This window comes from Ovis aries, chromosome 9 (genome assembly GCF_016772045.2).
Source record: "Ovis aries strain OAR_USU_Benz2616 breed Rambouillet chromosome 9, ARS-UI_Ramb_v3.0, whole genome shotgun sequence".
Taxonomy (NCBI): Eukaryota; Metazoa; Chordata; class Mammalia; order Artiodactyla; family Bovidae; genus Ovis; species Ovis aries.
The window spans coordinates 70,862,442-70,880,292 of NC_056062.1; the positions used below are offsets into that span (position 1 = coordinate 70,862,442).

At 33.9% G+C, this 17,851-nt stretch overlaps 1 protein-coding gene across 14 annotated transcripts in view; it reads right to left on the reverse strand.

Moving 5' to 3' along the window:
- OXR1 (oxidation resistance 1) overlaps positions 1 to 17,851 on the reverse strand; it is a 518,198-nt gene that overhangs the window by 55,353 nt on the left and 444,994 nt on the right. For 13 of the 14 annotated variants that reach the window (XM_027973101.3, XM_042254392.2, XM_004011791.6 and 10 more), the window contains 4 exons: positions 15,854 to 15,936; positions 12,295 to 12,402; positions 10,760 to 10,873; positions 773 to 925 (listed from right to left, as the gene is read on the reverse strand). In XM_027973101.3, coding sequence (XP_027828902.2) covers positions 773 to 925; positions 10,760 to 10,873; positions 12,295 to 12,402; positions 15,854 to 15,936 — 458 coding nt within the window. Of the gene's footprint in view, positions 1 to 772; positions 926 to 3,246; positions 3,395 to 10,759; positions 10,874 to 12,294; positions 12,403 to 15,853; positions 15,937 to 17,851 lie in introns of those variants that run through there. The other variant, XM_042254401.2, reaches the window with a different exon arrangement.

A 17,851-nucleotide genomic window follows, 5' to 3' on the forward strand; every position in this document is an offset into this window, starting at 1 on the left:
CACATGGAAAAACATTAAAAATCAGTAACAGAAAGATATCTCAAAAAACTCCAACTAACAAAGAAACTAAACTAAGACACTTCTGCATATTCCATGGGCCAAAGAAGAAATAAAGAGAAAGTAATGATAAAAATACAACATATCAGAACTGTGGATGAAGTTAAAACAGTACACGGGAAATTTATAGCACTAAACATCTATCTCAAATGCTCATAATTTATGAATTACAACTATTAAGAAATGGTTTTCATGTGTGACTTCTCAAGTCAGTAGTCAGTGTCATATTATACTTACTTTCTAAGAAATATGTGGATTTCTTCTGAGCACTGTGTACTTTAACTCTAATTTCCTTTAAATACCACAAGTTCTCTGCCTTAGAAAATCAACAATTGTGATAGATAAAACACAGATTCAAACTGCACTGAATTCTGGCCAGGATAGAGAAACCCTGCACTTGCTAACCTTTTCTTAAAAAGTTTCTTTTTTCCCCTGTGGTGAAGGAATATTTAGTCACTAAGTCACGTCCGACTCTTTTGCAACCCCATGGACTCTAGCCCACCAGGCTTCTTTGTCTATGGGTTTCCCAGGCAAGAATACTGGAGTGGGTTGTCATTTCCTTCTCCAATGGTGAAGTAAAAGAACTGCCTATTTCACAAAATTATCTTAAAATGATCACCATGTGCTGATGCTGATGACTAAAAATATAAATGCAAACTGTCATATTTTACTAATAAAAAATGATTAAAAGTTTTTCTAAAGTGCTATTTCTTACCTTGCCACTGGTAATATATCTGCAATTAATTTTAAGAAATTTCTCAGTAAATGCTTCTTCCTCCTCAGAAGTTGAAGATACAACTCGTGCAGGTCGAATAGCAGTAAAAGCAGATGAGGGAGTTGCTTCTTTTGGGTGGACTACATCAGGAGTCTGAAAAAAAAATAAGATAAAGGCATTTCAGTGAACTAAATAAAACTAAGCACATTATTAAAGCCAAATGAATAGCTTTCCCCAATAAGTACTTTTCTTCTCATCATATTCTGGAGATCAGCTCAAAATGTTTTTATTATTTAAAAACGGGAAAAAAGTCACTTTTTTTACATTTGGAAAAGATCTCCAGCACAGCTAAAACTTATATTTTCAATTACTTCTTTGATGAGAATATATTTATATAATGATATTTTTTACATATATATATATATATACATATATATATATACACACACATACATATATAAATCATCATGAGAATGCTGAAAACCATCTCTATGGCCATCCTAGAGATACACACAATACACACACACACATTCAGTTGCTCCTGAATTGAATGACTGGTCCTGATCATTTAATAAATCCCTCAGGTGTTGGGACAGAGAAAATGTGAGGGCTTGTCCGTGAAACCTAGGAATTCAGCAGAATCCATTCACTGAAGAACTTCTTAAAATTTCAAGCTATAATGAGTTTATCAGTAACATTTTATAAGGTATTAATTAGTTAGATCATAGGTTCTTAACTTTTTTGATGTCATGGAGCATTTCCACAGTGAAGCCTATAGACTTCCTTTACAGAATGGAATTTTTTTTTGAATACTTAGAGGATTACAAAGAAAAACAATTATATTGAAACACAATTATCAAAACACTTTTTAATTGGATATATAGGTATATATGATTCTTTATTAATATATTAAATAACAAGATCTAGAGATGACTCTTTAATGATAATTTTGAAGTACATGGCCATAGACAACATTCTGTGATATCTACAACAATACTAAATTGATTTGAAAATACGTGAGTTCTGCTGGGGACAAAGTCACAGGTATGTCTGGTTCTTTTCTGTTTACTGTTTATAGTCTTAATCCTTAAAAATGTTAGATTTCACTTAAAACTTTTTATATCCAAGTTCACAGAACTCATAGTTCTCCCAAAGATCAGTGTTATATACAAAAGTAAGACAATTAGACAGGTGCCATTTAATCTCTGTTTTAAATACCTCTAATGAAATCATTTCATGTTTTATGAGTAAATTCACAATAACATAAAATGTTTTCATATAATAGCAAGGTTCTTCAGAGTTTTGAACTAAAACCTGCCACACTGTAATTAATACCTATTATGACTTATCCTTTTGAAATAATAAATAAGACTGCTTCTTCATCGATCTCACAGACTCTTATATACTTGAAAAGAACTACCAAATTTTAACATAATTTTTCCTACTCTAGTAAGTAGATCTAATTTCTTAAGCCTATATGAGGAAAGAATTTTTAGATTTCCTTTCTAAATTTCATATGCCCTTCCTAAAATGGAGGGTTGACTCCCAAGCACTTGAGCAGATATTCAACAGATATTTTTGAAAACAGACCAGTTAAGAACACGATAAAACAACTACACTTAATATACTATAGCTATATTTTTTAAAAATCTAAAATGAAATTGTATTTTAACGCTGCATGACACTGTAAATCATTATCAATCTTTTCATTTTATGATGCAAATTATTAACTTCATATTCATCCTATTGTGTCTGGCAGTACTATCTCTAAGATATAAATTCATTTACCACAGATAATTAAATAAGGGACATTAATAATAATCTTAATTGGAGCCTTTATATTTAAGTATTATAAAAACCATAAGACATATACTCTTGCCTTTATTTACTTTTATTTATTTTTTTTCCATTACCTTAATTTTTGAGCAAACTTATACTTGGCTAAATTCAGTAAATTGCCCGATGAGTAAGATGAAGCTGAGATGAAAACCCACGGTGCCAAAAAATCAACTAGTGAGCTTAACTAGAATACTATGTACTTTCCATTTCAAATATTCCTCTAAATGACTGTGTGCACAGGGGAAAAAGTTAATACAAAGACATCGGAAAGTCCCCTGCCAGTTGGCACAAAACTACAAATAAAGTTTGTGATGTTGTTCACTTACTCTCAAATCAGGTGACAACATCATTTACTATACAACCGTAGTATTCACAAAAACTGTATGTACCTTGTTATACTGTCAAATATTTCCCTTAAAAATAGACCTCATAGAACAGTTTGCTGTTGTTACATCACAGTCTCAAATTCTATTATACAACTCAGTATCATTAGCAATTCCAATTTGTCAATGTAATCCTATTAAAATAACACAGATTAGTTTAACAAATGCTTCAATTATAGCACAAAAGAGTATTTCTTTAAAAGAAATCAAAATTGTTTGGAGGAATCATAATCAGACTTCATTTTAACTTACATACATATTGATGGCAAAGCATCAGCATCTCTGTATTTCTGTGAATTTACAAATTCTGTTTCTTAATAAGGTGATTTTGAGGCTTATTTGAGTGCTTTCTGAAGCTTCTTCGTACAATTTTGCTTTAGCCACTAGGGATGTAAAGGTTCTTAAAAATATAGAATTAAAAATTATCAAGCCTTAATAATCACTTCAATTGTTCAAAAGTGCAAAAGTAAAGCAATTTTATGACAAGTGATCCAAAAAGGCCATCTTTTTTCTGTACAGTACGATTAAGTATTATATAATTTGTAGACTATTATTATAAATCATTATCATAAGCTAGTTAGCAACTACAAACTCTCCTTTTCCCATGCTGCCTTGGCTTTATTGAGGTTTTGTTCTTTAGTGACTGAAAATATGTAGAAATGTTCTCTGGTAACACATAGGTTAAGGTATATAAAATTTGAGGAAGAAAAGCCATACAAGGCATAGAAATACCAACATTTTATTTCATACAACATAAATAATATAATCTAAAAGAAAATATTATTTTTAAATCAATGTACATTTCTTAACCAGTAAATATTGATGGGTACCCTTTATTCTGTGTAAATTATTATGTTTAACTATCACTCTCAGAATTTATTTAAACTCCACTTCTTAAGAATTTGAGGCTTTTAAAACCAACATGCAGAATACAATAGAATACAAATAAAAAATAAAAATATTAGAGTGAAGAAAAACTTAAACGCAATTTTATGTGTTCTACTTGGAGTTTTGGATCCGGCTTTGAACTTTTTGACTTCCCTAGTGGCTCAGACACTGAAGTGTCTGCCTGCAATGCGGGAGACCCAGCTTTGATCCCTGGGTTGGGAAGATCTGGAGAAGGAAATGGCAACCCACTCCAGTATTCTTGCCTGGAGAATCCCATGGATGGATGAGCCTGGTAGGCTACAGTCCATGGGGTCCCAAAGAGTCGGACAAAACTGAGCGACTTTACTGACTTCACTCACTCACACTTGAACTTTTTAGCAACCAGGTTAAAAAGCAAAGAAGAATCAGTTTTAAAATTCTAATTATGAAAACAATGCTCCCATTCAGAATCTAAAGAAAACTCTTACTCAGTAATTTATTTGTGATGTTACAAATAGAGATTTCTTCTATATAAAGAACTGCTTTCCTAAAATCTACATAAATCTAAGTCCTACTATGAAGTTCTATGTTTTCACATATTAAAAATATAAAATTCTGTTCAAAGAATATAAGACTAAGTTATAATTAGAGCACCATCATTTAAAAAGCACATACTAAAAACTGTAACTCCTTAATAAACGCCTGGTTTTTAAATTAAGTTTAAAAGCACCAAAGCTAAATTATATTATACAGTATGTAGATAAGACAATTCATGTGTTATTTATACATTTGGCATTTATAGTTATTTAACTTCATATAAAGATGGGCTCAATAAAGGACAGAAATGGTATGGCCCTAACAGAAGCAGAAGATATTAAGAAGAAGTGGCAAGAATACACAGAAGAACTGTACAAAAAAGAGCTTCATGACCAAGATAATCACGATGGTGTGATCACTCACCTAGAGCCAGACATCTTGGAATGTGAAGTCAAGTCGGCTTTAGAAAGCATCACTACGAGCAAAGCTAGTGGAGGTGATGGAAAACCAGTTGAGCTATTTCAAATCCTGAAAGATGATGCTGTGAAAGTGCTGCCCTCAATATGCCAGCAAATTTGGAAAACTCAGCAGTGGCCACAGGACTGGAAAGGGTCAGTTTTCATTCTAATCCCAAAGAAAGGCAATGCCAAAGAATGCTCAAACTACCACACAATTGTACTCATCTCACACGCTAGTCAAGTAATGCTCAAAATTCTCCAAGCCAGGCTTCAGCAATACGTGAACCATGAACTTTCAGATGTCCAAGCTGGTTTTAGAAAAGGCAGAGGAACCAGAGAGCAAATTGCCAACATCTGCTGGATCATGGAAAAAGCAAGAGAATTCCAGAAAAACATCTATTTCTGCTTTATTGACTATGCCAAAGCCTTGGACTGTGTGGATCACAATAAACTAGAGAATTCTGAAAGAGATGGGAATACCAGACCACCTGACCTGCCTCTTGAGAAACCTGTATGCAGGTCAGAAGCAACAGTTAGAACTGGACATGGAACAACAGACTGGTTCCAAATAGGAAAAGGAGTATGTCAAGCCTGTACATTGTCACTCTGCTTATTTAACTTCTATGCAGAGTACATCATGAGAAACTCTGGGCTGGAAGAAACACAAGCTGGAATCAAGATTGCCGGGAGAAATATCAATAACCTCAGATATGCAGATGACACCACCCTTATGGCAGAAAGTGAAGAGGAACTAAAAAGCCTCTTGATGAAAGTGAAAGAGGAGAGTGAAAAAGTTGGCTTAAAGCTCAACATTCAGAAAATGAAGATCATGGCATCCGGTCCCATCACTTCATGGGAAATAGATGGGAAACAGCGGAAACAGTGTCAGACTATTTTTTTGGGCTCCAAAATCACTGCAGATGGTGACTGCAGCTATGAAATGAAAAGACGCTTACTCCTTGGAAGGAAAGTTATGACCAACCTAGATAGCATATTCAAAAGCAGAGACGTTACTTTGCCGACAAAGGTCCGTCTAGTCAAGGCTATGGTTTTTCCAGTGGTCATGTATGGATGTGAAAGTTGGACTGTGAGGAAAGGACCAGTGCTAAAGCTGAAACTCCAATACTTTGGCCATCTCATGCGAGGAGTTGACTCATTGGAAAAGACTCTAATGCTGGGAGGGATTGGGCGCAGGAGGAGAAGGGGATGACAGAGGATGAGATGGCTGGATGGCATCACTGACTTGATGGACAAGAGTCTGGGTGAACTCCGGGAGTTGGTGATGGACAGGGAGTCCCAGAGTGCTGCAATTCATGGGGTTTCAAAGAGTCGGACATGACTGAGCAACTGAACTGAACTTTAATATGTAACATAGCTTATGTTTATTATATAACAAAGTATATGTTACATATTTACATATGAAAATTTAGATTTAAAAGCATGCAAGTTAAAATAATAATTTATATATATAATATATGTATAATAGGTAAAATATACTTCACATATATATATTTTTAGGGATTTTATATTTATTCTTGGTTTAAATATATAATAGTATAAACAAAAACAGAGAGAGGAAGCAGGGAGTAAAGAAGAAGGGAAACAGAGGGAGAGGAATGTTTGTAACTAGTTTAAGGATGGCATATATGAGAACAATTTTTGAAGCATATGCTGTATTTAATCTCTTCAACTCACACTGATATTCCTAACTAAAACTTTTTTAACTTCGTGCATGTGTACTATGACTTTAACATCTGTTTTCAGGTATATAAAGTTCAATATGTCAATGAATTATGTGCTTTGTATGATTAAAATAGAGGGAGGTTTATTTTATTAGATATCACATATATTATCAAGATCCCTAAAACTGTAAGAAATTAACATCACTCTTTTATATATCTTCTCATCTATACATGAAGAAAAGTCACTGAATGTCTTTTAAAAAAACGTTATTTGACCAGAGTTAGAAAATCTTCTATAGCTTCCTGACTAAACTACATGATTCTCTTTAAATTTTATAAAAGGCAAAGTTGCGGGTGCACTGTATCACCCAAGAAGACATGCTGAAGTCCTCACCCTCTTCCTCTGAATGTGACCTATTTTGAAATCAGGTTTTCACAGATGAAGTGAAGCTGCAGTCATATAGGAGTAGAGTGGACCCTTAATCCAACTTAGCTGGTTTCTTTACCTGAAGAGGAGACCACTGTTAAGGCACAGACACACAGGGAGAAGCCAGTCCCGTGCCTACAAAGGCAGAAACTGGAGTGATCTACCAAGAGCAAGAAGGACCAGGACTGTGGGTGAGCACCAGATGCCAGAGGAGGAGAGGGAGGACCCTCCCTCGTAAGGAGACGCCATAGCCCTGCCAACGTCTTGATTCCAGATGTCGAGTCTCTAGAACTGTGATGTAAATTTCTGATTTAAACCACCCATTTTGTGATCCTTTGTTACAGCAATTCTAGAAAACGAATACAGGCAAACAGAAGAACAACATATTAAAGAGTCCAGAGAATCTTATATTGGGAGTAAAGAAGTAACAAAGCAATATTTTTGTTCACCTTTTAATCATTCTAAGCAATAACTTCTGAATCATCTGGTTTATTTTTATTTTTGCTTTGTTAAGCAATAATTTGCTATATTACTTCCACACAGCTCTTTACTACAAACTTTCTAGTTTCTACAACTTGTAACACAAATATTTTAAGATTGTATGTTTCAATCTCAGAGAATGCATACTGCTAATCTTTAAGCTTTAATCAATTAGTTCAAAAAGTGATTAAGAATATAACACAAAATCTGAATTCAGACTGTCAGGGTTTAAATCTCAGCTTTACCACTCATTAAATATGTGACGTATATAAATTACTCATTCTTTCTATGCCATAGCTTCCTTAATAATAAATGCATAGTAAGTACTTTTAAAATATTAACAGTAACTGCAGCAATATAATTGTTTATGCTTGAAAAGAAGCTTTTAGTGTGTCTAAACTCTATTAATACTTTATATATTTTCTCCTGTAAGACCTTCTAGGCCTCCCATAGAATCTCTCAGAAGTTTTTCAAAATTGTATTTTCTTACTACCATGAAATATAATTTGAAAATTATATTTCCTTAACATATTAGAAGTACTCGTCTTTTCTTATTTTTCACTTAGAGTACATTAAAGAGTGTTTTATATTGAGGAGAATACAGCTATCTACTGTTCCATTCTTCAGTGGAATATATTAACATAAAGCAGAAATTAAAAGCTATTTAAAATCATGTCACTTTTCCATATTACTTATGTTAAACATTTTTCCTCTGAATTCTGTGAGTATATCACATTAGTAGCTCTAACCTAAAATGACATTAGCATATAAATAAATTTTAAGATGCACAGAAACAAAGGAAGTAAACGAAGGTTTCTATATTTATAAAAGAATGACAGATTAAAAAAATTTTTTAGAGAAATGTTCACAGTACAAAAATGATAGGTCCCACTACATTCACAATGATTAAATATTACCTATCTTTAGGAGCTGGGTCCAAATATTTACTGAGCAACAGTAGTTTCCGAGTTACCAATTTCCAGCTATAAAGTGGAAATTCAAAAAGCATGGACTCTGCCTTGAAATCCTGATTCAGATACTAGCAAACTGAGTGATAAACACAAGAGTACTTAACCTTTCTCCCTCAGTTTCCTCATCTGTAAAATAAGCACTGTACTGTTAATGTACTGGAAGAAACAGATGGCACACCAATTTGAATGATTTTAGGAGAGAATAATAATGGAACTATTTACAAAGGTATGCAGTATATATGAAAATTTAGGGCAAACAACAGAGGCGTCATTATCACCCATAGGCCCAAAGAATTACGGGAGAGAGCCGACAGGGAGGGCTCTGTGGAAACGGGCATATGATAAGAAATTAGCTGCTGAAGAATGCAGCCACTCTGGAGTGACCCTGTAGGAAGACAGCTGAATAAATATGTTCCTCCTCTGTTCCTCTTATCTTGTTAATGTTCTCAGAAGACCAAAACCAAAAGAAATGAAAGGTCAAGGTGGCCCATCCATGATGCAGGCTACCACCTAAAAGGATGAAGAAGGATGTAGAAGAGGTCTAGAGGGAAAAACAAAGACAGCCAGGCGCTTATCTCTTAAGTTTGAGGTTAGGCTTAGATGGTGATTCTTTTAAATTGCTTAGAATTTTACATGACACATAGTAAGTTTTAGCTCTTTAGCATATACTTACTCTCACTTTCATTCTATCTTCTTCCACATTTCTTCATCAATATATGAAAACATGAGGGGAGACTGTTCGATAATTCCCAAAGATTATATTTTATATAAAAATAAAATATTAAAAAATCCCACTGAGATCCTTTATGGTAATAACATTTTAGCCTTATAAATAAGCCATTAAAAAGCTGAACATTCAGGAAACCAATCAGTGAATATTAGAAATATAAACTTTTGACAATTTATGGGAAACATATTAAAAAACTAACAAACAATATTTGAATTAATATAATACAGATGAATTATATCAAATAAAACATAAGATCATAAAATCCTTGCTTCTAAGGAACTTACACACAGAATGTGGGAAATATACATTCAATAACTATAGAGACAGAAGCACTTGAGATACTGTATATAAAAAGTCACAAGGGAATATTATCTTAGAGGCTAGTAATGAATATATTTCTAGCTTTAAAAAGATATAACTAAAGTTTATAAAATTACTGTTCAAAAGAATTATTTCTGACGATTGACCACAATCAGAAGTAGGTGATGACGATCACTTGGGTAAAGGGAACTTCAAGAACTCATGTTTCTTACTGTTTTCCTGGATTCATCTCAGGGAAAAAGAATTTATTCATATGACTAGTCATATGAGAGGACACTTTAGGGCCACCTTTGACAGAAGCTGAGACACTAAAGGTTAAAAATGTTTCACGGCTTTATTGTTCTTTCCCTCTCTTTTACCAACATGGCAAAGTGAAGAAGACAGCATTTTCATGAAGGTTTTATTGCTCTCTTGAGCTTCAGCACTCTCTTCTCTTTCATCTTATGCCTAATAAAGCCACTTAATAGGCAGATTTGGGTTAAAGCAAAGGACAAGAAAAGGACCCCACAGGTTTCTAGTCAGGCAAAATGCTATAGTCAAGCTTTTCACAATTTTGCTTTAGAGAATGGAACACAGCTAAATTAACCTAACCTAAGGTTACACTACTCTCCTTTGTCATTGCCCCTTATGAATGCATCTCTTTGTTAAGGCCCATGAGAAAATGGTATGGCCATGTTCAAAAAGGTATTCCTGCATCGTTTGGTCCAGTAATACCTATCATTAGAACCTCACTCCCATTTTCATCGATGATGAGAATAAATGTAATATATTCCTTTCATGGGCTTCTCTGGTGGCTCACACAGTAAAGAATCTGCCTGCAATGCACGAGACCTAGGTTTGATCCCTGGGTCAGGAAGATGCCCTAAAGAAGGGAATGGCTACCCACTCCAGTATTCTTACCTGGAGAATTCCATGGACAGAGCAGCCTGGTGGGCTATAGTCCATGGGGTCACAAAGGTACAGTGTTGTCATTTTTATAAGATAGCCAACATGATATTATATGATTAACTTATTAAATATATAAATTATCATTTAAATTATTATATTTATAAATTATGAATGATATTTAAAGAGGGCTGATGAATATCTTTGGATTACTACCACCACTAACAGTAAGTTAATTTAAGCAATCTGATTTAATAAGAATGTTTCACTTTAAAAATTAGGACTTACAAATTTAATTAACAAAATGAGGTAAAATTTTATTCTAGCCATAGTCAAACTAAGATTAAATAACAATGATATATATACAGTGCCATTTCTTGATAGCTTTGTAAAGAAGGGAAGCTTACAGTGGTCTTCTCAAATTCTGCCTCGGATGATGTTGGTGACAGAGGACTTATGGGGCTGAGAGATGGAGAGCTCTCAACACTGGAGACATAGTCAGGATCAGGAACATATAAAACCTGAAAGAAAACATTCACATAAAGATTCAGTCAAACTAAAATAGTAATAATCAGATGGTGTTCTCTAAGAAAACACCATTAACAATATCCTTCAGGAATAAATTTTAAAAATTAAAACCTTCAGATTAAAAGTATCTTATTACTGAAATAATCTTTAACAAAGTTTAAAAAGATTCAAATTTAATTTCGATAGGTTTGATAACACAGACTGTGGACGACAGTGAAGGGAAACAATGATCCTTATAAATTATGGGTGTTCCTCTTAAAGGACAATTTGGGACAGTCAGCAAAGTTTAAAATGCACACATTCTTTAACTGAGCCATTTTATGTCTAGGACTTCACTTTATCGATATACGTGAATATAAAGAAAAAGAGAGAAACAAGAGTGTTCCTTACAGCAATGTTTACAATAGCAAAAAAAGCAGAAAATCCACAGTTCACTGTGCTTATTAAATCATAATATAAGCACACCTTGTTTTACTGGCATCACCTTACTGTGCTCCACACATACTACGTTTTCACAAATCGAAAGTCTGGGGCAATCCTGATTCAAGCAAGTCTATCAGTGCCATTTTCCAACAGCATTTGGTCATTGTCTGTCTGTGTGTTACAGTCAGGTCACCCTTGAAATATTTCAAACATTTTACTACTGTTTGTTATGTTGATATGAGATCAGTGACTACTGCAAAAAAAAACTATGACTCTCTGAAGGTTCAGATGATGGTTAGCATTTTTCAGTAATAAAGTTCTCTCAAATTACAGTTTAAATCAAGGCATATACTTTTTTTATACATAATGCTATTACACACTTAACAGACTACAGTGCAGTGTAGATATAACTTTTATACACACTAGGAAACCAAATCATTCTATGACCTGCTTTACTGTGATATTTGCTTTACTGCAGTGATTTGGAACCAAATCCACAATATTTCCAACGCATACTTATATACCGGTACAGCGCAACACTCTAGATACATGAGAAAGTCTGAGACTGAGTGATGCATAAATAGAACATTTTCCCAGATCAAAATCTTCTTTTTTAAAAAAAGAAGAAAGAAGGGCTCAAGTATTTTTGGAAGGGTATACAAACTGGTAACTGCGGTTGCTTCTGGAAAAGGAAAACTTTAACTGAGATAAATTACCCTTAAAGAAGTTTGAATTTTTTATCATATACATGCACTGCTTTGAATATTTCTAAAAGCTCTTTAAAACTATATTTGAAAAGCCAATTTAGTTATTTTCAATAATATTAAAAATTCACATGGATAAAAGCGACATTTAATCATCTCTTCTAGAACCAATATGATTTGTTCAAAGTACGCACAAAATTATTCTTCTTAAATTAACTACATTGTAATGGACACTCTGTCTTAATAACCGAATGTTTCTAACCATCAATGCATATAGAAAATGATACCTGTCCAGTAACAACTGCTCGGGAGAATAATTTATTTAATTGAACAAGTTCGTTGGGCGTTGTATCAAATTTCAGGGCTATACTATTCAAAGAATCCCTTGATTCAACCTGTTTAAAAGAAAAAGAAATTAATGTGTTAAAAGAGAAAAATCTAAACCATAAGGTTTAATGATCATTAATATGTCTATGGAACAATTTGATTAGTAAGTGGTGTATTTCCATTTTTAGAGATAGAATAGCTTGAGAAATTTTGCATTTGTTAACAATTAGTCTCAATCTATTATCAGAGTATATGCTTTACCTTCATACATTACAATTATATGAAGTTCTCTACTTCAAGCAATTTCAAAATACAAACCATAATTTACAAAACACAAGTGATTTTCATCTTACAAAAGCTTTAAAGCAATATATTATAGTTTCTAAAAATATATAACTTTTATACAGTAATTTTATTTTAGCAAAGCATGTTGTATTAAACTTAAAATGCTATTTCTAGTAATCTTTATGTACCTAACCTGTCATTTAAATGGATAAATTAGAAAATATAAACCAAAGCTGAGGAATATGTTTGCGAATCAGTATATCTTAATGAATCATACTTATAGAAATCTCAAATTATGAGATTTAATTGCCAATTATCCTGAAACAAAAAAGTCATTTGACTGGTCAACATATTCCTTTACAATTCTCCATAAATAAAGCATTAAGAGAGCTCTGTACAGAACAAAATGAAGTGCAATTAAATAGTTTTACTGCACAGAAGATTTACAATCTAGCTGGAAAGTAAGAAAGACAAAAAAGATTATATAAAAGATGAAAAGCAGTTTAAATGAAACAGCAAATACAACAAAAGGTGAGTAGAGATAAAGCAACATATTTGTTCCTAAATGTTCAAGAAAGATTTTATGGAAAAGATTTAAAGCTAAATCTTGAAGAAGGGCTAAGAATTTGAGAAGCAGAGAAAAGGGAAAAGAACATTCAAAGTGGAAAGAATAGAACCGACATATCAGAGATAGAAAAGTTACAAAACACATTTGTGAGATACTGTCTCTTCCACCTAAACCATCCAGAGTACACTTATGAATTTATGATTTTTAGGAAGGGAAATAACTAGAGTTAAATCTCAAGAAAGGATGATATTAATAGGGTATTTTGAATTAGACTGTAATAGACTTTGAAAAGTCAGGAAAAGTAGACATGAATGTGGGGGGGCTAAATATATCCAATAAATATATATTTTCCATTTAAGGTTTATAAAACCAAATTGATGCCAAAGACATGAGTAAATAACCTAGTTCTGCTCCGTTCTGTGCAAACTTTCTCATCTATGCAGTGAGATGGTATTTCACTTACTTTATTGAGATAATGTATGTAAAAGCTCTCTGTAAACCAATTTTACTTTGCTGTAACATCTGAAAATTTAAAAAATTACTTCATTTCATATGAATTAATGCACATTTCATCTTCACTATTATTACTAATCGGGGTAATGAAGTAATTAAGAAAAACCCACCAATATAAAGCAATAAAGTTATGTGGCTCAGAGGCATCTTAGATTTGTGGCAACAGGTCCAAGATTGATGAGACAAGAGAAATGATGCAGAAAAACCAATATACTACTACAGCAGTAGATCATCTTTAAAGTAATAAAAATGTAAAAGAGATTAAGGTATAAGATTTTCAAATAAGACTGAAGAGAATATAGGAATGGATTGAATGAGGTGATAATACAGTAGTAGTTGTAGAATGTCACAGGTGTGAACATTAATGAGCAACTGATGCTAAATCCAAAAATGCCAACCTGGATGAACAACAGACTGATGGTAAATGGAATAAAAAAGTAGGCACTGGGCAAGGATGAAGAAATAATTGGTGTAAGGTTTTCTATAGTTTGTTAAATATGAAGTTAGCAGTAAGAAATGCAAGCATCTAGAAAGGTAGAAATAGAAAAAAGTTTGGGTCTCACTTCAGATAGTCAAGTTCTTAAGATTTCCGATTAACAGAATGGAAATGGAAAAGTGAAAAGATACAAGGGACCACTCACATTTGGAATCAACAAGAGCAGAACCAGCAAAACAGGTGTAAAATACAGTATCCTGGGAGATTTGTTCCAGCAGTCTCACAGATATAAAAATCCACAGGTGCTCAAATCCCTTATATTAGATGGCACGGTATTTGCATATAACCTACACATGTCCTTCATATACATTAAATCATCTCTAGGTTACTTATAATACCAACAGAATGGCCAGTAAGGGAAATTCAAGTTTTGCTTTTTAGAACTTTCTGGCATTTTATTCCCAAAAATATTTCAATCCATGGTTGGTTGAATCTGTGGATGCAGAACCCAAGGATAAGAAGGGTCAATTGTAACTGCAAATTTCAATTAAGCTTTTCCCCAAAATAACGGTTTTTAAATTTCAGTTTGCAACCAATAACACAAGTTTTATTGAATTACGAAAAAAAAAAAATCGGTAAGCTCTTGAATTCAAAACCAACTAAAATGTCATAATTCTTCACAATCGTGTGATTACATATGTAGACAATGAAATGCCCCATGCCTACAGTCTTATGCCTTAATGAAACATCAAATTACGCTACTTAATGAATTTATATTCTTAGTTTCTCAACTAGGCAGAGAAGGTACAAGCACACTCAGGTTTATAATATGTTTGAGAGAAGATTCTTTTGATCGTAGTAAATACATTTCTACCCCAAATTATGTCATTTCAAACCTTTTAAAAATACTTAAAGTTTCAACTGTCAATTACACAGTTTATGAAAACAAAGTGTAACTCAAGGTTTTGATACTTTGTTCAATTTTTAGAATTTATAAAAAATAATCAAGACTCAAGCCAAGACTGGAAGGCTTTGTGATGACACAAATGTATAACCTACTATTTTCTTCTTAATACAGATATGACAAAATATTAGACAAACTATATAGTTAAAACAACTGCTTTATAACATGTTAACATTATCTAACAACATTTACATTTAATCAAATAAGCAGCATACCACAGATTAGATTTCTCACTTTAGTTCTCCACAGTAACCAGAAATATGGAAAGCTGACACTAAGGACATTTTTGAGAGCCATTTCTAGAACAGAGAAACTTAGCTATATATCAGTGCAAATAATCAAATCAGAGAGGTTATTCTAGAAAATTAATATCAATTTGCTTTTTCCATATTCTGTCATTCTCATTATCATTGCTGGGAATACAATGAAGATCACATTTTTTAAAAAGTACGTGCTTCCCTAGAAGCCCAATCTAATAAAAATTACTGTAGCACAGAAACTTTAACTCCCAGTAAACTATTATTTTATTAAATTTTCTAGAATTACCTTCATATCACACTTAATAAAATTTCTCTTTAAGAAAAAAAAATCCTAAAAACAAGTATCATTGTTAATAAAAGTTATTGACAGTGAAGTAGAGATTTTTAAAATAAGGCAATTAGGAACCCTGGTCTCATTTACAATATAAACAAAGACTACCTCCAATAAGTCTATCACAAACAGAAATCACCTTTTCCAAAACAATTAACTTACAGTATATTCAATAGTCCCTTTGGGTTTCTGAAAAGACATTCTTCTCCCATCTTTTTTGTCTAGGGTCTTCTTTTGGCCAGTATCTGGAAAAAAAGATGATGTAAAATTCTATTAAATTATTTTCCCTTTCAGAGTAAGGACAGTTAAATAGAGCTGAGGTAGCAAATATTTAAAGATTGACCAGGAATACAGCTTGCCACCTAGGATTCTCTGCTCTAAAATACAATCAAGTATCAAAATAAGTAAATGTACTTCCTTCCCTGGTAGGTTTACAAACTGACTGGTATGAAGCACTACAATAACTGGAAGTCAATTCAAAACCTAAGGAAGGAAGGAGATAAGACGGTGGAGAAGCAGGTGGATATGGGGCACATCTCTCTCCATGGATGTATCAGGAACACAGAAGATCAGATGCAAAAGATCATGCGGAGCACGAGCTAAGGCTGGCAGGAGTCCCTGACCACCAGAAAGGAATATATAGAGCCACACAAAACTCAGTAGGATGAAGGAAGGAAGGAAAAAAGAAGAGGAGAGTGAGCAGGGTCAGACGTGCACCCAGCAGGTGGGGAAGCTGAAGCAGGGGTGAGATCCCCACATTTGGGGCAATCAGTTGGGACCGAGGGGAAGCATTCAAAACTGCTGGAGAGTGAAGCAGCTGATATGTGACAGTCTGAATAGAGTGAGACCCACACAATCTGGGACGCGACCCTACACACCCTGGACAGAAACGTAAGTCCACCAGAATGCGTGATGGCTAGGAACTGGAGTGTAGGGTTTGGAGAGCAATCCCAGGGCGAGGACTGCTTTTGACTTCAGAGAGATGGCAGGAGGAGACAGGAGAGAAGATATGGTGGCAGGGAATGCTTTTGAAGGAAAGCTTGGAAGGCATGGAGACAGGGCACTACTGCTGAGTCACATGCAGGGTGGGGAGTCATCACTTAAAAACTTGGAATAAAACTACCATATAACCCAGAAATCCCACTATTGGGCATATACCCTGAGAAAACCATGATTCTAAAAGACACATGCAACCCAGTGTTCACAGTAGCACTATTTACAATAGCCCGGACATGGAACCTACCTAGATGTCCATCAACATATGAATGGATAAAGAAGTTGTGGTACATATAAACAATGGACTATTAGCCATATAAAGGAATAAATGAGTTAGTTCTAGTGAGGTAGATGAACCTATTGTACAGAGTGAAGTCTGAAAGAAAGAAAAACAGATATTGCATATTGACACATATAAATGGAATTTAGAAAAATGTTACTGAAGTAGCATTTGTAGGGCAGCAATTTGTAGGGCAGAGATACACTCACTGAATGCATTACTACAAATAAAGCTAGTGGAGGTGGTGGAATTCCAGCTCAGGTATTTAAAGTCCTAAAAGATGATGCTGTTGGAAGTGCTGCACTCAATATGCCAGCAAATGTGGAAACTCAGCAGTGGCCATGGGACTGGAAAAGGTCAGTTTTCATTCCAGTCCCAGAGAAAGGCAACACCAAAGTATGCTCAAACTACAGTACAACTGCACTCATTTCAAATGAGAGCAAGGTAATGCTCAAAATCCTTCAAGCTAGGCTACAACAGTATACGAAACAAGAACTCTCAGATGTACAAGCTGGATTTAGAAAAGGCAGAGGAACCAGAGATCAAATTACCAACATCCACTGAATCAGAGAAAAAGCAAAGGGATTCCAAAAAAAAAAATCTTCTCTGCTTCATTGACTATGCAAAAGCTGTTGACTGTGTGGATCACAACAAACTGAAAAATTCTTCAAGAGATAGGAATACCAGACCACCTGACCTGCCTCCTGAGAAACCTGCATTCAGGACAAGAAGCAACAGTTAGAAACAGACACGGAACAATAGACTGGTTCCAAACTGGGAAAGGAGTATGTCAAGGCCCTGTATTATCACCCTGCTTATTTAACTTATATGCAGAGTACATCATGCTAAATGCTGGGCTGGATGACTCACAAGCTGGAATCAAG